Source organism: Oryctolagus cuniculus, chromosome 16 (genome assembly GCF_964237555.1).
Source record: "Oryctolagus cuniculus chromosome 16, mOryCun1.1, whole genome shotgun sequence".
NCBI classification, from domain to species: Eukaryota; Metazoa; Chordata; class Mammalia; order Lagomorpha; family Leporidae; genus Oryctolagus; species Oryctolagus cuniculus.
Window position 1 is genome coordinate 43,314,818 of NC_091447.1, and position 25,665 is coordinate 43,340,482.

At 46.0% G+C, this 25,665-nt stretch overlaps 1 protein-coding gene across 3 annotated transcripts in view; it reads right to left on the reverse strand.

Moving 5' to 3' along the window:
• The window catches only part of PEX1 (peroxisomal biogenesis factor 1), a 47,278-nt gene that overhangs the window by 20,418 nt on the left and 1,195 nt on the right, over positions 1 to 25,665 (reverse strand). For all 3 annotated transcript variants that reach the window (XR_011383214.1, XM_051853339.2, XM_002713809.5), the window contains exons 3-12: positions 22,355 to 22,438; positions 21,860 to 21,974; positions 21,004 to 21,764; positions 17,390 to 17,509; positions 12,159 to 12,282; positions 11,533 to 11,642; positions 9,911 to 9,993; positions 8,653 to 8,785; positions 3,382 to 3,478; positions 1,861 to 2,031 (exon numbers count right to left, since the gene is read on the reverse strand). Coding sequence is in view for 2 of the 3 variants with exons in the window: in XM_051853339.2 (XP_051709299.2) it covers positions 1,861 to 2,031; positions 3,382 to 3,478; positions 8,653 to 8,785; positions 9,911 to 9,993; positions 11,533 to 11,642; positions 12,159 to 12,282; positions 17,390 to 17,509; positions 21,004 to 21,764; positions 21,860 to 21,974; positions 22,355 to 22,438 (1,798 nt within the window). In the remaining variant the exon portion in view is untranslated. The remainder of the gene's footprint in view (positions 1 to 1,860; positions 2,032 to 3,381; positions 3,479 to 8,652; positions 8,786 to 9,910; positions 9,994 to 11,532; positions 11,643 to 12,158; positions 12,283 to 17,389; positions 17,510 to 21,003; positions 21,765 to 21,859; positions 21,975 to 22,354; positions 22,439 to 25,665) is intronic.

Here is a 25,665-nt window from a genome sequence, read left to right on the forward strand (position 1 = left end):
AATATTCTAGATGGGCTTTACATTTCCATATTGTGTTCTGCTTATCCAGCAAAATATAGCTGACATTCCTATGACTCCTCAATTAGCTTTTTCCACGCAAGACTTCCAAGGTTTGGTAGGACCAGGTCAGAACTGAAACAGCCATTAATAATTATACGTGAGTCCTGACTTAGAAATCTGCAGCCCCCACCCCCTTAAACACTAGACTAATAGACTCACTTTAAGGCTAGTATCAAGACACTACAGAATTCAAAATTTGAGATTTATAAGTTAATAATAACCCAGACACATTGTATGGCTATATTTTGTATCTATTTCATTTCTCAAGAACCTTGGGACGGCTCACTGCTGCCGAACCCTCCCGTATCACCTCTCTGTGAGCCCTTTTCTGGCACTCAAAGTTGCAGTCTGTGGGGCCCTCCCCGACACACCGTGAGTCCCTGTACTTCTGTGCCCGTGTCTGGGGCTCATCCTTCCTTTGCTTCTTCATCAGTATAAAAATACTTTATGTTACTTTCTGCTCCATCAAAAATTAGCTCAGGTGGGGCCTGCACGGTGCAGCAAGTTAAGCTGTTGCTTGTGACACAGTATCCCATTCCGTAGGGCTGGCTGAGTCCCAGCTGCTCCACGTCGGGTCCAGCTCCCTGCTAAACGTGCCTGGGAAGGCAGTGAAAGATGGCCCAAGTACTTGGGACCCAGCCACCCATGTGGGAGGGCTGGTCTTAGGCTCCTGGCTTCGGCCTGGCTCAGCGCCAGCCATTGAGGCCAACTAGGGAGTGACCCAGCAGTTGGAAGATTCTTTCTTTCTTTCTTTCTTTTTTTTTTTTTTTAAAGATTTATCTGTTTGAAAGGTAGAGTTAGAGAAAGGGAGAAAATGAGACACAGATAGAGATCTTCCATGCACTGGTTCACTCCTTAAATGGCCACAATAGCCAGGGCTGGGCCAGGCTGAAGCCAGGAACCAGGAGTTCTTCTGGGTCATCCATGTGGGTGCAGGGGCCCAAGGACTGGGCCATCTCCTGTGGCTTTCCCAGGCACATTAACAGGGAGATGGTTCGGAAGTGGAGCAGCTAGGACTTAAGCCAACTCCCATATGGCATGCCCTGGAAAATCCTTCATGTGTGCCTTTCAAATAAATAAATACGTGTAAATAAACCTTTAAAAAATCAGCTCAGTTATCAACTTCTCCAAAAAGCCTTCCTTGATAAACTCCTTACTCAAATTCACTCTTACTTTAAGTTACATGATGGTGGAAAATGGAATTGAAAGCTAAGTTTATTTTGGTGCAAAACATTTTGAAGTCCATGCACAGTTTTTTGTCCTTATACACATCTTCTGTGAACTCTGAGGACACCCTGTGAGCTCTAATAGTGCCTGCCACATACAGGACATCGGACCACCGCCTAGTCGGTCATGCTGGTCAAACCACTACAGCGGTCTCAGTCTCCACTTACGGCCCTGTAGAACCGGGAGAGCACCTGCGTGAAGAGTACAAAGCAGTCCCTAGCCCAGAATCACCATGAAGTCGTTCTGTACTTTTCTTTCTTTTCTTTCTTTTAGATTCTGAGAACACAAACTATGCACAAGCATTCAACATGTATTTGTCAAATGAACAAAAAAGCAAGAGAAAATCTGTAAATTAAATGATTTCTACTAAGTAAAAAGGAATGAAAAGGCCCCAAAAGACTAGCCATGAACTTGCAGGATTCCCCCAGTGTCTGCTCTGCAAGAGAGCTGTGCAAGCTGCCAGAGGCCTCCAAAGCAACCCCGTGCCTGACATACACGCGGTCCTCCGGAAAGGGCAGGTGCACCACGAGGACTTAACATGCTGCCCGACAGACGCCACCGGGGACGCCTTACCGTGTGCGAGCCGCTGGCCCTGCACGGCGTCGGGACTGTGCGCGTGCTCCGGCATGGCAGCCGAGCCCACGATGACATCCAGGTCGTCCAGCAGTATGACGGACGGCTGCCTCCAAGCGGCCTCTGAGAAGGCTGCCTGCAGGCTCCTCTGGATGCTCTCAAGCCTTTTCCCTTAACACAGAAGACAGGAAGTGGTTTCACGTTAGCGCAGGGATGGGAAGTTCAGACCACACACATCATCATTATCATGGTTCTATTAATACGGACCCAAAGGACTCCATAAAGTGTCAAATTTCAGAAAAGAACAGGACATGCTACTACAGTTTCCGTATGTACTCATTGTACTCACTCCATAGAGAATCGCAGATGGCTTACAACAAAGTCGCACAGTAACAGCAGACGTGGGAAAACGAGAGAGGAAGGGCTCAAGATTCTGGGAAAGTGGAACACAAATGTAGCTGCCTGGAGACCTTCCTGTATTTGAATCACAAATTTGGCTTCAAACTTCCTGATGAGTTAAAAAGCTTTCATTTTCAAACAACAAGGCCGGTGCTGCAGCTCAATAGGCTAATTCTCCACCTGCGGTGCCGGCACACCGGGTTCTAGTCCCGGTCAGGGCGCCGGATTCTGTCCCGGTTGCCCCTCTTCCAGGCCAGCTCTCTGCTGTGGCCAGGGAGTGCAGTGGAGGATGGCCCAAGTGCTTGGGCCCTGCACCCCATGGGAGACCAGTAGAAGCACCTGGCTTCTGCCATCGGATCAGTGCAGTGCAGCGGCCTTTGGAGGGTGAACTAACGGCAAAGGAAGACCTTTCTCTCAGTCTCTCTCTCACTGTCCACACACACACACACACACACACACACACACACAAAGAACAGAAAACTAAATTCAAATTTTGACATGAGGCTTCAAACAAGTTGGACAGGGCCTCTCACAAGCCACCTTTACAGCACAGCACAACGTGGGTTCCCAGGCTGTGTCGCGAACAGCAGGTAAGAAACCGAGAGAATCCCGACTAGCGGGGACGATGTGTAGTGGGAGCCAAGGGCGAAATGAGCTGTTGAAGGGAACATCTTCCAACCATTTCCTTAACAGACCAGACAACACTGTAACGTCGAAGGCTCAGAGAGTACCCGAGTGTTCCTTGGTGAGTGTACGTCTCTGCTGTCCACAGCCCTCTCCTGCCCGCCCCTGGGGAACCTCTCCAGGGTCCCACAGCAGCTCAGAGACCACTTACATTCTCCAGCACATTCTAAGTACTAAGGGCTATCCTTCTCTGAGGGGTGTAAACTGGCATTTCTAAGATTACAATCTACAAAGAATTTTCTGGAAAAAAAAGTCTCCATCAGATATGGAGAGTTTCAGGAATCTTATGAAAAACATTAGGAAGTCAAAGAGTTACTATTCCTAAGAAATTTCAATGACTAGATGATAAACAAAAAATTCAATACAACTATCTGTATTGATTATGCTAACAGATTACTGACATCCCTGGGTAGACGTGTAGAGTGTCACCAGTCATACCTCGTAAAGCTTTACAATCGACTAGCTCCACGTGCGCATCCAGTGTGTCGCGGGCTTCTTGACAGACGGCCTTGGCTAAAGTTGACTTTCCACTTCCCTAGAAGAGAACTGCTCATAAGAACTCCCAGGATATTCAACCAAGAAATAACATCTAGCACTGTGGCCACCAGCAAGGCTCAGCCTTGCCCATCAGGAAGCATACACCAGTGTGGGACACGCAGGTGTCAACCGAAACACAGCTGCTCCTTGAAGCTACTGAAATGCCAGGAGCTGGCCTCACCCTGTTTATGACGGAGCGCAGATAGAAAACAAACTCCTATTTTATGGTGTGTAGTCACAACTATCACTAATCTGTAAATATTTTATCTTTACAGACAGGTAATGGTTACTATTTCAAAAATGAAATAAAATGAACATTAAATAATTTTCCTAGATAAGTGAAATGTGTTTTAATTTCAGCTCTTTTTAATGGAAAAAATGTATTACTCATTTTTCTAATATTTCAGTTTGACAGCTTCTGAGTGATGCATGGTCATCACTATGACCCTTAGTGCACACTGCAAGCTTCAGAGACTATTAAGGAACACAGAATGATTTCTTCTTGTATTAAATGTCTGGCTTTAATCCATGTATACTCTTTTTTAAAGTAGAAGTTGTATTTTTTCACAAAAATTAAGTAAAAATACAAAATAACTGTAATTAGTAAAGAAAGGTAAAACATCTTCTGATATCATCTCACAGAAGTAATCACTGTCAATTTTTTATCCTTTCAGAAAGCTCTGCACATATTTCATATAAATGTATAAAGATGCAATGATGGGGGCTGGCGTTGTGGCGTAACAGGGGAAGCCGCCACCTGCAATGCTGGCATTCCATATTCCATACTCAGCCCTTAGCCAGGCTGCCACATTCAGGTTCTCCACCACCAAACCCACCCCCTTCAAAATTCCACCTCCTGGCTCTCCTCCATCTGCATCATCGCCATCCCCAAATCCATGTCCACTCCCATATCCATCAGATCCTCCGCTGAAGTTACTTCCTGGTACGGGTCCCAAACTCCCGCCACCATGTGCATCTCCGAAAGCAAAGCCACCTCCTCTTCCACCCCAGACTGCACTTCCCGTGTAGACAAAGCCTTTCTTACGCCTGCATTTCGGCCGCTGAGGGTGTGGGATTTGTGCAATACATTTTAGCCACAGGGTCACGGCCAGCACAGTGACAAGGCCAAAGCACCTTTTCTTTCCAGACTGCCTGGCGGTCATTACCTCAGAGGTGCGGACATATTCCATATACTAAACTGAATCTCTAAGGTGCTGTTCCTCAGTTTCCTCTTTTTTTTAAAAAAAAAAAAAAAGAAAGATTTATTTATTTATTTGAAAGTCGGAGTTACACAGAGAGGAGAGGCAGAGAGAGAGGTCTTCCATCCAAAGGTTCACTCCCCAGATGGCCGCAACGGCCAGAGCTGTGCCGATCGGAAGCCAGGAGCCAGGTGCTTCTTCTGGGTCTCTCATGCGGGTGCAGGGCCCAAGGACCTGAGCCATCGTCCATTGCTTTCTCTGATAACCCCTCCTCGGTCTGCTCCTACCTTCGAATTCTCTCCCTGCCCTGCCGGAGGAGGGCCTGAGCCCCTTCGGGAACCACCAGACTTCTAGCCAACCAATCGCTGTTAGCACAGCCCGGCCAGCCAGTATGCTTGGGGCCCAGGTGCGGCTTTACAGGGGGCCTTCCCAGACGTGGTCTGAGAGCAGCCTACATCACTTCTCACATTTTGTTTTCATTACTGTGGGCTAGAAAAACAGCCAGGCTTGAAAGCGAAGTCTGCAATTCAGGGGTCACTCAGCAAATACCACTAGTGTACTTTATAGAATTGCACAAATGTTTAATGTCAGTGGGCTCCAGAGAGAAAAGGGAGGCACAGGCCCCACTTCTGGTCATCACCATTTGCCTGGTTGGGAGAATCTTTTTCTTTTTTTTTTTTTTTTTTTTAAGTGTTAATTTACCTTTGTATTAGCAGTTAAAATACATGTTTCTATTTCAAGATGACATTTAGAAATTATGCTAGTATAACAGCAACAAAAATATAATTCTGCAGTTTTTACAAAAGAGCTAACCTGGAATCCATAATTAAATTAGTCGGGAGAGTCTTTTTCTGAAAGTCACTCATCTGTGCAGAGCGCTCTTCATCTCACGGAGTGCTCTTGTCTGTTCTCTCCCTTAAGTGAGGCTCATCCTCAGAAGAGGCTTCAAATGTAAACAGCCTCAGGTCGTTGGGTCACAGTGCTGAGCCGGCCTCAGATCTGGGTCTCTGCTCAATTATCCTAGGGGAGGTGTGGAGTCTGGCTGTGGAGTCAGTAGGACATCGCTTTTACAAAAGAAATACTCTGGGGCCGGTTCCGTGGGGCAGTAGGTTAATCTTCCGCCTGCGGCGCCAGCATCCCATATGGGTACCAGTTCTAATTCAGGCTGCTCTTCTGGCAATCCAGCTCTCTGCTGTGGCCTGGGAAAGCAGGAGAGGATGGCCTAAGTGCTTGGGCCCCTGCACCCGCAAAGGGAGACCGGGAAGAAGCTCCTGGCTCCGGATCGGCGCTACTCCGGCTGTTGCGGCCATTTGGGGATGAACCAATGGATAGAAGACCTCTCTCTCTGTCTCTCCCTCTCACTGTCTGTAACTCTACCTCTCAAATAAATAAATAAAATCTTTAAAAAAAAAAAAGCACAAAATAAATATTCTGCCACGATTATGCATCCTAAAATCTGACATTAATCATTCAGTCATTCCTATATTTTAAATAATAAGAAAGAAACTAGGCTAGTGATAAGGGAAAAAAGTTAAACTAGAATTAAAAGTGAAACAAAATGAAAAAACCTTATATATTTTACTTTAAAAAGCACAAAGACCACACTGTGACTTGGAAACAGCACTGCACTAGTGGAGGAGATTGTAAACCCCTTCTAAAGGGCAGGGAACCTGCAGCAAGACTGACAAAGATCAAAAAGACAACACAAATCACCAGTACAGAACAGGATATCACTCCAGGTTCCACAGGCATTAGAGGCATAGAAAGAGAACCCCATGAACAGCTGAAAGCTCATCAGTTCACTAAGCAATGTACCAATTACTTGAAAACTGCCAGTGACATTGGCCAAGGTGAAAGAGCTTGCCTGAACAGTCCTACAATCAATAAGAAAGCTGAATTTGTAATTAAAAAGCTGATGAGGCCGGCGCCATGGCTCACTAGGCTAATCCTCCGCCTTGCAGCGCCAGCACATCGGGTTCTAGTCCCGGTCGGGGCACCGGATTCTGTCCCGGTTGCCCCTCTTCCAGGCCAGCTCTCTGCTGTGGCCCGGGAGTGCAGTGGAGGATGGCCCAAGTGCTTGGGCCCTGCAACCCATGGGAGACCACCTGGCTCCTGCCATCGGATCAGCGCAGTGCGCCGGCCGCAGCACGCCAGCTGCGGCGGCCATTGGAGGGTGAACCAACGGCAAAGGAAGACCTTTCTCTCTGTCTCTCTCTCTCTCTCACTGTCCACTCTGCCTGTCAAAAACAAAAACAAAAACAAACAAACAAACAAAAAAAAACCTGATGAAAAATCTCCAGGTTGGGATGGTTTCACTGGAGATTTTACCAAACATTCATTTAAAGAAGTATGAGTATCCATTTTATCTTATTAAAAAAAGCACAAGAGGGGACACTTTCCAGCTCATTTGATGACTGATGCCAATACTACACTGATAGCAAAACCACACAAGCACCATACATGATCAGAAAATCATAATCTCTCATAAACTGAGATGCAAACAACCTTAACACACTATTAGCAAAAGAACTTAACAATGTATAAAGAATGATACACTACAATCAAGTGGGATTTATTATACCTATGCAAGGATGGTTCGAAATTCAAAAATCAATCAACCCTATCAGTAGGCTAAAAATGAAAAAACCATGTAATTCTACAATTGGCACACAAAAGGGCAAGACAGTTACACGTCATCACTTCCCAAACCTAGTGGCAGGCACACAAAAATTTTAGGGAATGAATGAAAACCTTCCCTGTCTCATATTCACAATTTTTTTTTTAAAGAAAAAAAAATCTATCTGAAAGTCAAGAGTTACACAAAGAGAGAGGAGGGGCCGGTGCTGTGGCACTGCAGGTTAAAGCCCAGGTTAAAGGCCCGGCATCCCATATGGATGACAATTTGAGTCCCTGCTGTTCCTCTTCTGATCCAGCTCTTCTGCGATGGCTTGGGTAAGCAGAAGATGGCTTAAGTCCTTGGGCCCCTGCACCCACATGGGAGACCCAGAAGAGACTCCTGGCTCCTGGCTTCGGATCAGCTCAACTCCAGCAGTCACCACTGGAAATAAACCAGCAGATGGAAGACTTCTCTGTCTCTACCTTTCTTTGTAACTCTGTCTTTCAAATAAATAAAGTACTTAAAAAGGGAAGGAAGGAAAGGAGGGAGGGAGGTAGAGGAGAGACAGAAAGAGATCTTCCATCCACTGGTTCACTCCCTAAATGGCTGCAACAGCTGAGGCTGGGCCAGGCCAAAACCAGGAGCCAGGAGCTTTTTACTGGTCTTCCACGTGGGCACAGGGGCCCAAGTATGTGGGCCATCTTCCAGAGCTTTTCCAGGTGCATTAGCAGGCAGCTGGATCAGCAGTGGAGCAGCCAGGACTAGAATCCAGCACCCATCTGGGATACCGGCACTGCAGATGTTACAAACCCTCTCTTGCTTGCCATTAAAGTGCCAGTTTGAAGGAATGTTAAAACCTCCTCCTGCTTGCTGCAGAGAGAGCTACAGACTCCCTCCAGCTTGCCATGGGAGGGCTGGCTGGGTCTGAACAGGCCAATGCTGACTTTAGAAAACCTTTCTCCAGCTGCCATAAAAGCTTAATTGCATGTCTAAGATAAAATGGTTGTGTGCCTTCTAAAATTGCTTCAAAGTTGTGATTTACTGGTTCTTGTATCATAAAACTGTCTTACCTTGCGGCTATGATTTGCTGTAGCAGTGTGTGCCCCAGCCCACCCAAACTGCCTTGCTAATTTAGGGTATACAAGTAGAGAAAGACAAAGGATTGGGGCTTGACTCGTGTCACACGAGTCTAGTCAAGCCCAAATGTTTAAACAAACTGTGTGCTTTTGGTTCCTTCTTTTTGTAACACAGACAACCTCTGCCACAGCACCGAGCCCTATCACCACTCTTTTATAATCAGTGAACGAAGCCCGCAGAGAGATCTGGGATGCAAATGAGCACATCTGAACCACCTACCTTTCCTCCTGTGAGTAAAAGGGCCCCATTCCTAAGCCCTGCCACAAGGGCCATCAGCTGCCGCGACAGAGGGCGGCCCAGGAGGCTGTGCGTGACGTGCTCCATGGAGGAAATGCCTAAGGAACCCACACCTCTGCAAAACACAGAAGGAGCTCCATGATGAGAGACTGTCGCAGAAAGCCACCCAGCTATGCAACAAGCTGCCCTCTTCCTTCCCACTCTAGGTAATGCATTTCAGAATTAAATCGTACAGATCATCCCCAATCTGAGGAAGTATGCTGGCTAACGCCAAATCGGATTCACAGCTTTTAAAGTCAGTTGCACTACTTTCAAACCTGTGCAGTTTCCAACAGTTCTGCCCTGCTTGGACTCCTTAAGGAATCTGTCTCACACATTCACTTTCTCCGCCTCCACGTGTGTTTTCATTTGGTGATCAACATGACCACGAACAAGAGCTTTGGGACTACTTATGATAACTGCAGGCTTATGTCCCCTTAATCATTACCTCAGAAATCCAGTTTCAATCTGTAGATTTCAGGAACATCAACTTAAAGCTACTTCTTGATCCTGACTGCAACAATTTATTTATACTAGAAATATACCAATAAATTCTTCGAGTCTAAAGTATAGCGTTTACTTTAAATTGATGAACATTATTAGGTTTAAACATTTTTACTCTCTGGTTTAATATTTCAAAAAACCAGATATTATTACAGGAAATCAAAACACTATTATTGCATCTAGCAACAGCCTCAGAAGAATTCTAACAGGTAATGTTTCCTTGAGCTTGTCATACTGTATAAGAAACAGAGATGAAGAGGAGTTTCTGGATATGTTTGTCTTTTAAATTGAGGAAAACAGTCCCAGTTATCACAGTAAGATAATGAAGGAATAACTTAATTTGAAATATTTTTAAATAGTCAAATGTTTTTAGACTTAACTTTTAAAACACACTTATTTGCTATAAGGATTATTGTTTTATTCAAGCACAGATGATCCAGGTGATTTCTAGAAGCTTTCTCCTCACAAACCAGTTCTCAAGGTAAGACTCCTAGAAAGTGTCAAACTTCTAGTTATCTAAGATGACAAGGCAATCGCAAAGCTAGGGATGACGGGAACAACAATCCTTGCGAAGATAACGCATTATAAACCCATTTGTTGACATTAACATCTACTTTAATCTTTACACATAAAAACCCTGCCACAAATAATGTCCACACATTTCTCTAAACATGCTTGTTTGGCCAAAACTTCTTACCCCAAAGAGTTCAGCTTTAAAAAGGGAAGAATTAAGTCAATTTCCTCACTGTTTTCTTCTTTTACCATAGGATCTAGAAGGACCTATAGTAGTAAGGAAAAATTAGTTTTACATTTCAGAGTGATGTGTTTGGTCTGTTTTTCTTGGGTTCCCGAAAATTGAACTGTTGATTCTTTCACACACCGAGAACAGATAAATTGTACATGGATTTAAAACACTCTTGACAACAACAATCTCCTCACCCAGGGAACATAAATATATATGGTCAATAAGCAGAGTATCATGTACTTAACACATTTTACAGATACAGTCTTATTTGGAATTTTCATTTCTATCTCATCTATTATTTTCACAATCTGCACACTGGTATTTTCTCTGCATGGTATTCCTTCAATTCTATTTCAAAAATGAAGAAATAGGGTCTAGTTTCAAGCTACCACAATTATAAGGGAGCATACCACATGTCTTCAGTCCCGCTGTGACAAATATAAATATCCTAACTAGAACATGATACCTTACAAGGATCACTATTACAGAACTTCTGGAAGAAAAAAGATCTGATAATGTCTGTAGAGTTCTGAATTTAAGAACTGCTGAAATAATATGGGTGATTAGCAAAATTACACATAAAATATGAATTTTCAAGATGAAACTTCAAAAACTACATTTTCATTTGTTTTAATATTAGAATTTCATTTTATTTATTTTTGATTTGTGGACTTATTTTAAAATTTGAGAGACACAGAGACAGAGAGAACACCCTTCTACAAGTTCACTCCTCAAATCCCCACAACAGCTAGGCTGGGTCTGGCCAAACCTGGCAACTGGGAACTCAGTCCAGGTCTCCCATGTGAATGGCAGAAACTCAACTACTTGAGCCATTACTGCTGCCTCCCAACATCTGCATTTGCATGAAATTGGAGCCAGGAATGGAGCCAAGTACTCTGATGCAGGACACAGGCTCCCAATAAGCAGCTTACCTGCTAGGCTAAACACGTGCCCAATACTAGGATAATTTAAAATCACGATCCATTTTCCAATTAACACAATCAACTCTGTTCTTAAAATTTGATTGTGCTGAGACACTGACTTTTAAATTTAGGATAAATCAATAATTTATCTAAGTAATTTAAAGAAACTAAATATGAAAATACTGAAAGGGGCTGGTGTTGTGCCAGAGTGGGTTTAGACTGTCGCCTGCCACACTGGTCAGTTCATGTCCCAGCTGCTCCACTTCCAATTCAGCTCTCTGCTAATGTGCCGGGGAAAGCAGCAGAAGATGGCCTAAGTGTTTGGGCCCCTGCCACCCATATGGGAGACCCAGGTGGCATTCTAGGCTCCTGGCTTTGTCCTGACCCAGTCCCAGCCATTATGGGTATTTGGGGAGTGAACCAGTGGTTGGGAAGACTCTCTGTGTCTCTCGCTGTCTCTCTAAATGTGCCTTTCAAATAAATAAATCTTTTCTAAAAAATTAAGGTAAAATATTTAAAATCAAGTTATTCCTTATTATTTGGGTTTCTAATATATTTTAGGGTACAAGATCTTATAAGGAAATTCATCCTTTATTATCGATCACACTTAACAAGTACCTTTTTATTAAATATTCAATAGTATGTAATTACTTGTATCGTGATCTTCTGCAGCAGATTGGGACTCAACAGAAAAATGCTTTTTTCTTTCTCTTTTTCTTTTTCTGAAGAATGAACTATACACAGAGAAAATTCCTTCAAACCTATTAAAAAGAAAATAATAAATGTAGAGTGAGCGTTGAAACCAACAGGATAATTTAAGGTTTTAAATATTAACTTCAAATTAAAAGCAAAAAAAAATTAATTCTATAATAAAATAATGTCTTTAATTAATTTATTTATTTGAAAGGTAGAGTGACAGAGTGAAAGGAAGAGAGACAGAGAGAGAGAAAGAAATCTTCCATTTGCTGTTTTGACTCCCCAAATGGCCACAATGGCCAGGGCTGGGCCAGGCCAAAGTCAGGAGCCCAGAACTCCACCCAGTTCTCCCCTTGGATGACAGGGGTCTGAGTACTTGGGCCACTATATGCTGCTGTCCCAGGTGCATCAGCAGGGAGTTGGATCAGAGGCGGAGCAGCCAGGTGGTGGCTTAACCCACTGTACCACAACACCAGTCCCAGACATTTCTTCACAGAAAGTTGTTGTGTGTGCTTACTGTATTTCACTGATCACATATGACACAGGTTCAAACAGCAAAATATCCCAAGCAATTTACCCACCATCCTTAATTCCCAGCTTGATATGTTCTTCCTCTGATGTCACCAAAGGCAGCGTGGTGGTTGCAGACTGCTGCAGCCAGGAACAGAACCCCGTTTTTACCTCGGCTTCACTCACATCCTTCGGCTGCCAGAGGGAAGGAAAGAACCACAATGCATTACCCTAATACTGCAACTTGCACACATCTTATCCTCCTAATAAAACAGAATCCTCGGCCAGCAAAACCAGTGAAGGACGCTTGAGGGTAGGTGCACAGTTGGGATCTGGCATTACCGTCAGGACAATGAACACGGTACCCCCCAAAGAAACCCGCTGTACGCGGCGAATGTGAACACGCCCCTTTCCTCTGTGCCCAGGGATAAGCAACCAGGTCAACCCTATTCTGCTGGGCCTCCCTCTGCTACAGCGGCAGGAAGGCAAAATCCTTGATTCCCTGCCTAGAGCTAGAGGGTGTGTGTGTGTGTGTGTGTGTGTGCGTGAGGGAGAAGGGGAGAGGGGGAGAGGGGGAGAGGGGGAGAGGGGGAGAGGGGGAGAGGGGGAGAGGGGGAGAGGGGGAGAGGGGGAGAGGGGGAGAGGGGGAGAGGGGGAGAGGGAGAGGGAGAGGGAGAGAGGGGGAGAGGGAGGGGGAGAGGGAGAGGGAGAGGGAGAGGGAGAGGGAGAAACTGCTCACTGTTGACAGTGAGCAGTCAACAATCCCTGGCTGGGGCCTCTCTTCCTAAAGGCAGAGAAACCTCACATGGAGACGGTTTTGCCTTGTGCCTTCCCTTCTGCTTTCTGCAATGCAGACCAGGAGGTCTCTGTAGAGCAAACACTTTGCATCTAACCGGAGTTAAGTCATGGGCTGAGGGCGGAAGAACAGGAAGACTGACAGGGCCTGGATCCCTGATGACACAGTTTAACTACCCATTAGCTCCTGCAACTTCCTTGTTCAAAAGAATAGGAATATTTTTCTTTTGTTTAAGCCAGTATTTCTATTTTTGTTCTGTTAAGCTCACTGCATTCCTGACCTCAACAGTGTTAATCATTCAAAGGTATGAAAAATCTCTACGAAAAACATTGCTAATTTTAAAGCTTTTACATTAAAGTTAACTTTTTAAATCTATTTAAAATTAAAAATTAGGTTAAAAATGCACATAGAAAAGATGATTAATCTCTGCCTAGGAAAATAAACGTCTACTGTATCACTTCTCAGACTGGTCCTTTTCTCCTTCTAAAGTCAAACTTAGATTTGCTGTTTCAGCTCACATCAGAGTTTGATCCCTACCAAAAGCTGGCTAGGCTAAGAAAAGGTACTTTCTTCCATTTCTAAAAATTATAGAAATAGCCAATTTATTCTTTGGATATTACTGATCAATGAAGGAGATTAAAGACCTAAACAAAGTAATAAAATACAGATAAGAACTATTTAAAATAAGACTTTTGGAATCAAAAAAGCAACTCACAGTTCTTTCAGATTCAGGCACTTTCATATCCCAAGTAATAAAATTATAGCCCAGAGAGGCCAGTGAAAAGTCCTAAAACTTCCACTAAAACATGCAATTCTGGGAGCCACTGCTGTGGTACAGCAGGTTGAGCTGCTACCTGTCACACTGGCATCCCCCATCAGGGCGCCAGTTTGAGTCCCAGCTGCCCCACTTATGATCCAGCTCTCCGCTACTGCACTGTGAAAGCAGCAGAGGATGGCTCAAGTGTTTGGGCTCTGACACCCACGTGGGAGCCCCGGATGGAGTTCTAGGCTGCTAGCCTTGGCCTGGGCCAGTCCTGGCCATTGAGACCATTTCGGGAATGAAGCAATGGATGGAAGATCTTGCTCTCTCTTTCTGTCACTCTGACTTTCAAGTAAATAAGGAAATAAATCTTTAAAAACATGTAATTTTGAATATGAAAGCATTAGGTAGTATATCCCATCATTCAGACTAAAACTCCTCTCAAAAAAAACAAAAACAAATCTTATGACCAGTGGCTAATTATTTTCTTAAGGTCCTAACATTTGATAAATACCAAATTTTTGTTTGTTTTAGTTATTTGAAAGGTAGTGTTACAGAGAAAGAGAGGGCAACAGAGAGATTGAGAATTCTTCCATCTGCTAGTTCACTCCCCAAATGGCTACAACAGCCAGAGATGGGCCAGACCAAAGCCAGGAGCTAGGAGCTTCTTCTGGGCTTTCCAAAGACTTGGGCTACCCTCTGCTGCATTCCCATGTGCATTAACAGGGAGCTAGATTGGAAGTGGAGCAGCCAGGACTTGAACCAGCACCCATATGGGACGCCAGCATTGTAAGCGGCAGCTTTACCTGCTATATCACAACACCAGCCCCAATAACAAGATTAACAATCAAAAAGTGGGGCCTGTGTGGTGGTGTAGCAGGTAAAGTCACTGCCTACAGTGCCAGCATCCCACATGGACACCGGTTCAAATCGCGGCTCCTCCACTTCCAATCCAGCTCTCTGCTATGGCCTGGGAAAGCAGTGGAGGATGGCCCACGTGCTTGGGTCCCTGCATCCACGTGGAAAACCCGGAGGAAGCTCCTGGCTCCTGGCTTCAGATCAGCACAGTTCCAGCGTTGCAGCCGTTTGGGGAGTGAACCAGAGGAATGGAAGACCTCTCTCTCTCTCTTTCTTCCTCTTTGCCTCTGCCTGTCTATAACTCTTTCAAGTAAATAAATTAATGTTTAAAAAAAATCAAAAAGTTAAAATAAAACTAGAACTCACTGTGCACGGCGTAGCCAGTGTGTGAAAATGCTCAGTTACACAGTTATGGTAATAGCACTTAATGTGTCCTCCTCTCGGGTTCAACAGCAGAAACTATCTTATCCAGTGTTTCATGAACTAGAAAGTTCTGTTCAACTGGCTCCTCCATGGTCTAACAGTCCTGAGGATCCCAAAGTTTCATCTGAATTATCAGAGAAAGGTTAAATTCGCTTGGAATTTCTTGAATGCACCATGACTTTCCTTTAGTATAACTACTTAAGAAGTGATAAGCCAAACTGGTGTTATTTGATAACAATATTTTACTAAAAAGATTTTTAGAGGTGAGTGTTGGTGCAGTGTTTAAGATGCCGCGGAGAGTTGCCCACAATCATGCCTGGGTTTCCATCCCAGCTCCGTTTCCAACTCTAGCTTCCTGCAACTGCACACCCTGGGAGGCAGCAGGTGACAGCTCCAATACTGGGTCACCCATGTAGGGGACCCAGATTTTCCGCCTCCTAGCTTTGGTCTAGCCCAGCCCTCGCTGTTGCAGGCATTTGGGGAGTGAACCAGCAAACAGGAGATCTCTCTCTGCCTTTCAAATAAAATAAAAATCGAAATAAGACTTTTAAGTTTTTTGAATCTCATTTTTTTGGATCACACCAATTTCCAGAGAATTAACTGAGTAGAAAAGTAAAACAGTCCAGCACAGACTCTTCAGGGCTACAATATTAATATTAAAACATGGCAGAAATTTTTAAAAATATATACGGATGTAGTCAAAATACCAATCTTTTATTTTTCAAAAGATGTTTATTTTCAACTACTTGAAAGGCAGAGTGACAAAGAGACAGAGATCAAGAGATCAATACTTGTCTGCTGGTTTACTCTCCGAATGCCTGCAGTAGCTGGGGTTTGGCCAGGCTGAAGCCAGGAGCCCAGCTCCCTCAGGTCTTCCATGTGGGTGCAAAAACTCAGGGACCTCCCCCATCATCTGCTATTTCCCAGCATGCATTAGCAGAAAACTGAATTGAAAGGTGAGTAGCAAGGACTCAAACTGGTACTCAGATAATGGGTGCAGGCATCCCAAACAGCAGTGTAACCCAGTACACCACAATGCTTGCTCCAAGGTCAATCTTTTAAAAACCAAAATAATCCATATTTGTAATGATATGATTATATAATGTATCTATTACTTGTAAAAAAACTTCTTGGCTTCTCAAAAAACTAAACATAAACTTTCTATTTAATCTAACAATTCTACTGGGTAGATAGCAAAAAAGATTGAAAACAGATCCTTGGGGCCAGCACAGTGGCTCATTTGGTTAATCCTCCACCTGCTGCGCCGGCATCCCATACGGGTGCCAGGTTCTAGTCCCAGTTGCTCCTCTTCCAGTCCAGCTCTCTGCTGTGGCCCAGAAGGGCAGTGGAGAATGGCCCAAGTGCTTGGACCCCTGCACCTGTATGGGAGACCAGGAGGAAGCACCTGGCTCCTGGCTTCGGATCGGCATAGCTCCGGCCATAGCAGCCATTTGGGGGGTGAACCAGTGGAAGGAAGACCTTTCTCTGTCTCTCTCTCACTGTCTAACTCTGTCAAAAAAAAAAAAAAAAAAAAAAACAGATCCTTGAGTATTACTATTGACAACAGCCAAAAAAGTGGAAGTAACAAGTATCCATCAATAGAAGGATGGATGAACAAATGTGCTGTATCCGTGTAGTAAGATATTATTCAGCCATGAAAAAAACCGAAGTTCTGTTACACGCAACAAGATGGGATAAACCCTGAACACACTGTCACATGAAACAAGTCAGACGTCTCAAACCAATATTGTGTGATTCCAATTACATGAAATACCCTGAGTAGACAAACTCAGAGTCACAATGTAAGTCAGAGGTCTGCAGGGGCGGGGTGGAGGAGGGCATGGGAGTTGCTGCTCAGTGGGCAGAGTTGCTACTGGGGCAGTGGGACTTTAGAAGTGCAGTGGTGATGACTGCAATACAGATCTGATTGTGCCACTGAACTATACACTTGAAAGTGGTTAAAATGGCCTATCTTGTTACATATATTTTCACACAATAAAAAAAAGACTTGTCCTTCTAACAAAAAGGAATACACTATTCTTATTACTCACTAAAGAAACTGGAAATTTTGTAACACACAAAAAAATGTTAAGGGGCTGGCATTGTGGCTCAGCAGGTTAAGCTGCTAAATGTGACGCCAGATCCCACATGAGCTCCGGCTCATGCTGTCCTGCTTCACTTCCAGTCTAGCTCTGTGCTATGGCCTGGGCAAGAGGCAGAAGATGGCCCCAGTGCTTGGGCCCCTGCACCCGTGTGGGAGACCTGGATGGAGCTCTAGGCTCAAGGTTTCAGACTGGCCCAGCCCTGGCTGTTGCAGCCACCTGGAGAGAGAGCCAGCAGATGGAAAACATCTCTTTCCTTCTGTTGCTCCTTCTCTCTGTAACCCTGCCTTTCAAGTAAATAAAGATTTTTAAAAAAGAATCTTGATATAACATATATATATATATATATATATATGAACTCACCAAGTCCTCCTTAGGTTGTAATTTTAGAAATCTTGGAATTTTAGGAATAATTTCCACAGGAGTTATTCTGACTACTGCATGCATTTCTATATTTAGTCTCTTTCTTAGGTCCTCTGGAATCTGAAATTTAAACAAAAATATGTTCAAAGCTTGATTTTAAAATATTTCATAGCATAAATACTGGCATTAGCTTCAATGAATCCCAGTGAAACTAAAACATGATCACACTGACAGTTTCCTCAGTTTCTTTGTGCTGCTCCAACGCAGTGCCACAGATTGAGTGGCCTCTAAACAACCCAGGTTAACTGCTTGCAGCTCTGGAGGCACCGAGGCCCAGGAGCAAGGCACCAGTACATCTGGTGTCCAGTTAAGGGCCTCTTTGTGGACAGCACCTACCTGCCACGTCACCACATGGCATAGAGAGTGAATGAGCTCCCCTGGGTTTCTTTAATATGGGCCGTAATCCTATTCATTAGGGCTGCACTGTCATGACCTCATCATCTCCCAAAACCATGACCCGGGAGCAGTGGGGCAGCAAGGCACAAACTCCTGGACCAGTGCAACAGCAGAACCACGTGGACGCAGATGTTCAGCTCCTGTCTCACCCAAACTCTTCAACTTCCCCCTGTGTTGCTTTCCTTTTCTTTCTATAATCCTCAAAATTAAAGCTTTAAATGGATTTAAGTGCATTCAAGCCACAATAATCATCTTTTAAATTACAGTACAATTACATTCCAATTAAATGTTATTTGTTGTCTTTGAGGAGTCTTCATCTGTGAAAATTGAGAATCAGTGAAAAAGTGGAACAGTCAAGGCTAATCACAGATAATCTTCTACAGGCACAATTAAATGCAGACAAAAACTTCATGGAAAAAGCAAAAGGTAAGCCGGCGCCGTGGTTCACTTGGCTAATCCTCCGCCTGCGGCGCTGGCACACCGGGTTCTAGTCCCTGTTGGGGCACTGGATTCTGTCCCAGTTGCTCCTCTTCCAGTCCAGCTCTCTGCTGTGGCCCAGGAGGGCAGTGGAGGATGGCCCAAGTGCTTGGGCCCTGCACCCATATGGGAGACCAGGAGAAGCACCTGGCTCCTGGCTATGGATCAGCACGCTGCAGCTGTAGCAGCCATTTGGGGGGTAAACCAACAGAAAAGGAAGGCCTTTCTCTGTCTCTCTCTCTCTAACTCTGCCTGCCAAAAAAAAAAAAAAAAAGAAAGAAAAGCAAAGGGTGAAAGTTCCCATCCCCATTGATGAAATTGATCTGAACTTAGATTGTGGTGATAGTTGTGCAACTATTACAAATACACCAGAATCAACTGAATGATACATTTCAATTCTATCTCAGTGAGAATGTTTATATTTCTTCTCAGGGCTGGTGATGTGGCAGAGCGAGTTAAGCCACCTCTTGAGACGCTGGCACCCCATATCAGCATACTGGTTCACGTACTGGCCGCTCCACTTGCTATGCAGCTCCCTGCTAATGTGCCAGGGAAAACAGAGGTGGTCCATGCAGGAGACCCTGTGGAGTTCTGGGCTCCTAGCTGCAGCCTAGCCGGAGCTAATGTCTGCAGCCACCTGGGGAGTGAACCAATGGATGGAAGATCTCTATCTCTCAATGTCGCTCTGCCTTTCAAATAAATCTTTTCTATTTTTTAGGATTATGTTTACTTATTTGAAAAGCAGAGTGACAGAAGGCAGGGAGATGGAAAGGGAAGAGGTGTAAGGGAGAGGGTCTGGGAGAGGGAAGGAGATCTTCCATCCTCTGGTAGGAGGATCTTCACTCTCCAAATGGCCACTCCAGCCGGGGCTGGGCCAGGCCAAAGCCAGGAACCAGAACCCCATCCAGGTCTCCCATGTGGATTCCAGGGGTCCAAACAATTAGACCATCTTCTACTGCTTTCCCAGGCCAATAATCAGGGAGCTGGATCGGAAGCAGAGCAGATGGGACTCAACCTGGGGCTTCAATATGGGATGTGAGGGTTCCACGTGGCAGCTCACCCAGCTGCACCACAACGTTGGCCCAGCAAATCTTTCTAAAAAATTATTCCTTTTCTCATCTCCAGACACTGGTAAGTACTGAAAGACACAGAGGCTTTCATCTCTTTACTATCTTTGTTCATTTCTAAAGGGCAGGCACAGGCATGTTAATGGTAGACAAAATCCTAAAACAACTGAGGTACACATCCTGACTTCAAGACTAACACATGTGTCAGTCTCCCATTAATAAAAATCCTCCCACCGCACAGGTAACAAGCTCGCTGGTTGTATTCCCAGTGAGCAGATTCGATTCCAGGTGGAGCCTGTGCAGCCCGGCGGCAGCGATTATCCTCAATGCCTCTAGCTCTCACCTGCAGGGTGGGAAGCACAGGCCCCTGCTGCTGTCTCAGGTCTCCCAGGCTCCCCCATCAGCGCCACTTCACCCTGTCCTCACCTGGATCTCAAGAACTGCAAGGCAGAACCAGCTAAATCCCAACCACCGGAGTGTGAGGCATTCTGTATCAGAGGATGCAGTGCAATCCCCTGAACTGACAGCTCAAGCCAACAACACAACAGGGACCCGGGGCTTTAGAAAATGAGGTGGGCAGACCAGTGCTACGGCGTAGCTGGTAAAGCTGCCGCCTGCAGTGCCGGCATCCCACATGGGCACCGGTTAGAGACCTCACTGCTCCACTTCCAATCCAGCTCCCTACCATGGCCTGGGCCCCTGCACCTGCACGGGAGCACCAGAAGCAGCTCCTGGCTCCTGGCTTCGGATCAGCTCAGCTCCAGCCATTGCAGCCATTTGGGGAGTGAACCAGCAGATGGAAGACCTCTCTCTCTCTCTCTGACTCTGCCTCTCTGTAGCTCTGCCTTTCAAATAAATAACTAAATAAATCTGTTTTTTAAAAAAATGAGGTAAGCAAAGATGAAAACTTTGTATGTAACTAGCATAAAGGTCACAGGTAAGACCGCAGGAATAAAAACAAAAATCTGCAAGAGACACTTTCCTGTCCTATTTTCCTTCCTCACTACACAGTCACTTCACAGGGGCTCAACCTTACCTTCAGGTAAATGGGCTGGCAACTCACGCCGTACCAAGTGACACTGGCATCTGGGGCCAGCACGAGGGGGAAGAGCACTACTGGCCCTGTCTACTTCCTCGGCCACGTGCACCCGAGTCGAACGGCAGACAGCAGCAGGCCAGCAGCTTCCCAGTGCGCGGCCACCCAGGCGCCAGCAGCAAGCCTATCTCCGCCCTGGCTCTCTTCTGTACGGAGCACTTCCCTTTGCTCTCAGGAGCTTGGGAACAAACCTGCCAGCATTAAGATGTGCAGGGCATCCCACCCTGAGAGTGGACCCTGAGCCAGGCTCCTGGGTTGGAACCCTGGTTCTACCACTTACCAGCTATGCAACCTCAAGCAAGAATTTCGAAACCTCAAGGCGTGTACCTGTCCAAGCCAGAACCTGTCCGAGCCCCTTGGCCCCAAAGACTACACTGCAAGCAGAACCGTGGCCTCCCATGACTTTAGATGCTGTATTTATGGTATTAGTTTTCCATTTATACATAAGATGCGATTCTAATTCATAATTGGGGAAGTTTACACACATTTTCCCCTCAAATTCTAAAATGCATACCAACCCAGACTTTCCCAAAATGGAGAGCTTCTACGTGTGTGGTGTACGTTCCGGCGTTCTTCAGCTCCTCGAGCCCGTTCCAGACCACCTTCAGCACGCGAGCCTTCCCGGCTTCCTGACTGTGGTCGGCGCCGATCTGCTTCTGATCTGGTGCCTCCGCCATCTGCCTCTCTTTTTCAGGGGAGAGGACATTTTGCTTGGTTTTCCTTTGCTGCTGCTTTGGAGAAAGGAGCTTAATTAGCTTTCCATAGGTCACAGTGAAGCTGGGCTCCACATCAAAATACTCCTGGTCCCATGGAAACACGTGCACGGCACAGGGAGCGGCGGACACAGAAGGCGCTGCTGTGTGGCTCGCGCTGGGGGGCCGGGAGCTGCACACCCTGAAGATATTGTCCAGCGGGACGACCTTTGACTGCATATTTTTGAACGCACTGATCTCAGTTACACCCCAGGATGTCTCTGGCTTCTTCTCGGATCCAAAAGAAAAAATGCTGCCTATCATGGTCCACAGGCTTGAAGAGGAGTCCACAGAAACTTCTGGGTCTGCGGCAGCAGTCCCGGTACCTCGCGGGTTATCCGCCGGAAGCTGCTTGGTCTGAAGTCCTCTTGTCGTCCCTTGCTGGTCTCTCTCAAGACCAGGAAACTCGCCGCGTGCTTCGTGCGCTCGTGAGGACACATCCTCTGTGGCTGGACGTGCCTTTGGCTGAATCAGGAGTCTGGTATCAGCCTCGAGCCTCCCGTAAGTGGCTGCTGGCACCAGGGCAACTGTGGAGAAAACAGAGCGCGTGAGCACCTGTGATCTCTGCCCTGGACCAGTGCTACCGTGGGGAAGGCGAAGGACAAGTTACAACAGCACCTACCAACCCGGATGAAGATGTGAGTCCGCTGATCCACCCAGACGGGAAACACGGCTGTGGGGAAAACGACTCGGATCTGATCCAGAAGGCGCTGCTCAAGGGACGCAGCGTGCAGTTCCTGGAAGGACAGACACACACGGGCTCACCCCACACTCCGGCCAGGACCCGTGTACTCTTTCTCTAAAACATAAACGTATTGTGTACATTTAAGGCAGATACGTCGTTCCATGTTACAAGGCATGATGGGATAGGATATGGAAAAAAGGTCACAGTACTGAGTTACCCAGTTTTTGCATGTTTCTATGGCAAAAGCAGCCAGACTCTACTCATTTAGCCTGAATCTCAAATCCAATGCAATTCTTTAACCTGCATTCCTCCTTTCATTCTCTAATTTCTAAGAGTGCATTCTTATCACTCAAACCAACTCAGAATACACAATGAAACGCAGAGAAGAAAAACCCGAGGCACGGGTGTTTCGAGGCAGTCCGTCTTCTTTACCAGTATTTCCCAGTCGTCTGCGGAGAGCGGCTCCACCTCCACTTGCTCACAGGACACCACGTGGGAGCACGGCTTGAGAAACGCCTGGAAAATTAAACAGTTAAAGCTATTTTTAAAAGACTTAGCTGTATCCTTGGAAAATTAGGGGTTCTCAGGTACATAACTGTGTGTGTGTATGTGTTGGGGTGTGGAGTGTAGACTTTCATGTGTCAATATTTATTATATATCTATTCTCTTTTTTATTTTTTTTTAAAGACTTTATTTATTTATTTGACAGGTAGAGTTACAGACAGTGAGAGAGAGAGAGACAGAGAGAAAGGTCTTCCTTCCATTGGTTCACTCCCCAAATGGCTGCTGCGGCCAGTGCTGCGCCAATCTGAAGCCAGGAGCCAGGTGCTTCTCCTGGTCTCCCATGGGGTGCAGGGCCCAAGCACTTGGGCCATCCTCCACTGCACTCCCGGGCCACAGCAGAGAGCTGGCCTGGAAGAGGAGCAGCCGGGACAGAACGGGCACCCATATGGGATGCCGGCACTGCAGGCGGAGGATTAACCTAGTGCACCATGGCGCCGGCCCCTATGTATGTATTAACTATGCCTTGACATACTTAGCATTCTAAGAAAAATTATTTCACAATCAATTAAAAAATAAAGGAAAAATACACCCTAGCACAGCATCTTTTTCAAAATTAGAGATGATCATTAAAAAAAGAAACATGGGCCAGGGCCGGTAGCAGGTAAAACCGCTGCCTGCAGTGCCAGCATCCCATATGAGCGCAGGTTTGAGTCCCAGCTGCTCCACTTCCTATCCAACTCTCTGCTGTGGCCTGGGAAGCCATAGAAGATGGCCCAGGTCCTTGGGCCCCTGTGCCTAAGCCAGAAGAAGTTCCTGGCTCCTGGCTTCAGATCGGTGCAGCTCCGGCCATTGCGGCCAATTGGGAAGTGAATCAGTGGAGGGAATACCTCTCTCTCTCTCTCTCTCTCTCTGCCTCTCCTCTCTCTCTGTGTAACTCTTTCAAATCAATCAATCTTGAAAAAGAAAAAGAAAGAAAAAGAAATGTGGACTGGCACAGTGGTGTAGTGTGTAAAGCCACCACCTGGGCACCGGTTTGAGTCCCAACTGCTCCACTTCTGATCCAATTCCCTGCTGTGGCCTGGGAAAGCAGTAGAAGATGGCTTAAATCCTTTGGACCCTGCACCCACACTGAAGACTTGGAAGAAGCTCCTGGTTCCTAGCTTCCGATGGGCCCAGTTCCAGCTGTTGAGGCCATTTAGGGAGTGACCCAGTGGATGGAAGACCTCTGTCTCTGCCTCTCTTTATTTAGTTGAAAGTCAGAGTTACACAGAGAGAGAAGGAGAGGCAGAGAGATAAGTCTTCCATTGCTGGTTCATAATGGCCAGAGCTGAGCTTATCCAAAGCCAGGAGCCAGGACCTTCTTCCAGGTCTCCCCCACAGGTGCAGGGGCCCAAGGACTTGGGCCACCTCTACTGCCTTCCCAGGCCATAGCAGAGAGCTGGATCAGAAGTGGAGCAGCCAGAACTCAAACCAGTGCCCATATGGGATGCCGGCACTGCAAGTGGCAGCTTTACCAGCTATGCCACAGCGCCAGCCCCCCAGCTGTTAATTTTAAAACCATGAAGTGAAAAGAAAAAAAAGTTCACCAAGAAGATGCAAGAATTCTAAAAATAAATAAATAAATAAATAAGTAAATAAAACCATGACGTGAACGACACACTGAAACAGAGATCAGAGACAAGTGTTTAAAAGTACTGGGTAATCCTTCACAGCAAAAGGAGAGTAAAACACCTGCTCCCCTCCCCTGGCCCCGCACTGTAACCCACGTAAGATCACAGATCTCAGAAAGCTGGAGCCGCAGCCGCATCTCACTCTCTGCCTTCTGCAGACGCTTCCCACGTTCAGGGATGAAGGCCAGAGCTGCAGCCAGTGCTGCAGCCAGCCGGCCCTTCCTGACTGCCTGGGGCAAACAGCAGAGTTTCCGCTCGCTCACCACCTCCGTGGTGCCCTATCTGCAAAGCAGCTCCTGCCCAGCAGGAAGCCCCGGACGCCTTGGTTAGCCAGTCCACTTCCTGTTACTACCACTGATTCTAGGGGAGACGGCGTCCCAGTGGCAGCAGCACAAGAGGATCTCACATGCACGGACAGAGAGCTGTTCGGTGTGTACACGGACAGGCGTCTGACACACTCCGCGGGACAGGACAATGAAGACCTTCTGCATAATCTCATTCTTGACATCCTAACGGCCTAGTGAGGTCCCAACTACAGGAAACACTCACTCTGATGCTGGAACTGGGGAAAGAGAAAAACCCAGTTTTTACTTTCAAATGTAAAATACGTATAAAGAATGCTTCTTATTTCTACAGTTTAAAAAAGTTTTAAAGGATTACACTTGCAAAAAATAAAAAGTAACAAAACAGACTCAAGTCCTTAAGCTTTGAGGTTTACAATCAAGCACATTAAATTCACAGGCAAAAGGAGAAAAATAGGGGCTGGTGTTGTGCTGTCGTGGGTTACGCCACTGCCTTCAATGCTGGCATCCAATATGAGCATGGGTTCAAGTCCTGGCTGTTCCACTTCTAGTACAGCTACCCACTAATGAGTCTGGGAAAGTAGCAGAAGATGCCCCAAGTGCTTGGGCCCCTGCCATCTATCTGGGAGACCCAGATGGAATTCCACACACCTGGCTTTGGCCCTGCACAGCTCCAGCCATTGTAACCACATAGGGGAGTGAACCAGTGGATGGAAGATCTCTCTTTGTATCTCCCTCTCTAACTCTGCCTATCAAATCAATCTTTTAAAAATACATGAATAACCTTCTATTCCAATATTGATATTTTTAATCAAGACCATAGAAGGTTAGAAAACGTAGTTCAATAAGGGCAAAATCCAGCAGCTCCAGAGGAAAAGAATTTCACAAAAACAAAATTAGGAACCCTAAAGAGTGAGTAAAAGAGGTAATAGAGGGGCTGGTGCTGTGGAACAGCAGGTTAAGGCCTTGGTCTGCAGCGCCAGCATCCCAAATGGACACGGGTTCGAGTCCCAGCTACTACTCTTCCAATCCAGCTCACTACTATGGCCTAGGAAAGCAGAAGATAGCCCAGGTGCTTGGGACCCTGCACCCACATGGGAGACCTAAAAGAAGCTCCTGGCTCCTGGCTTCAGACGGGCCTGGCTCTGGCCGTCGTGGTCACTTGAGGAGAGAACCAGCAGATGGAAGACTTCTCTCTCTCACTCTGCCTCTCTGTAACTCTGCTTTTCAAATGAATAAATAAATCTTGGCCGGCGCTGTGGCTCAA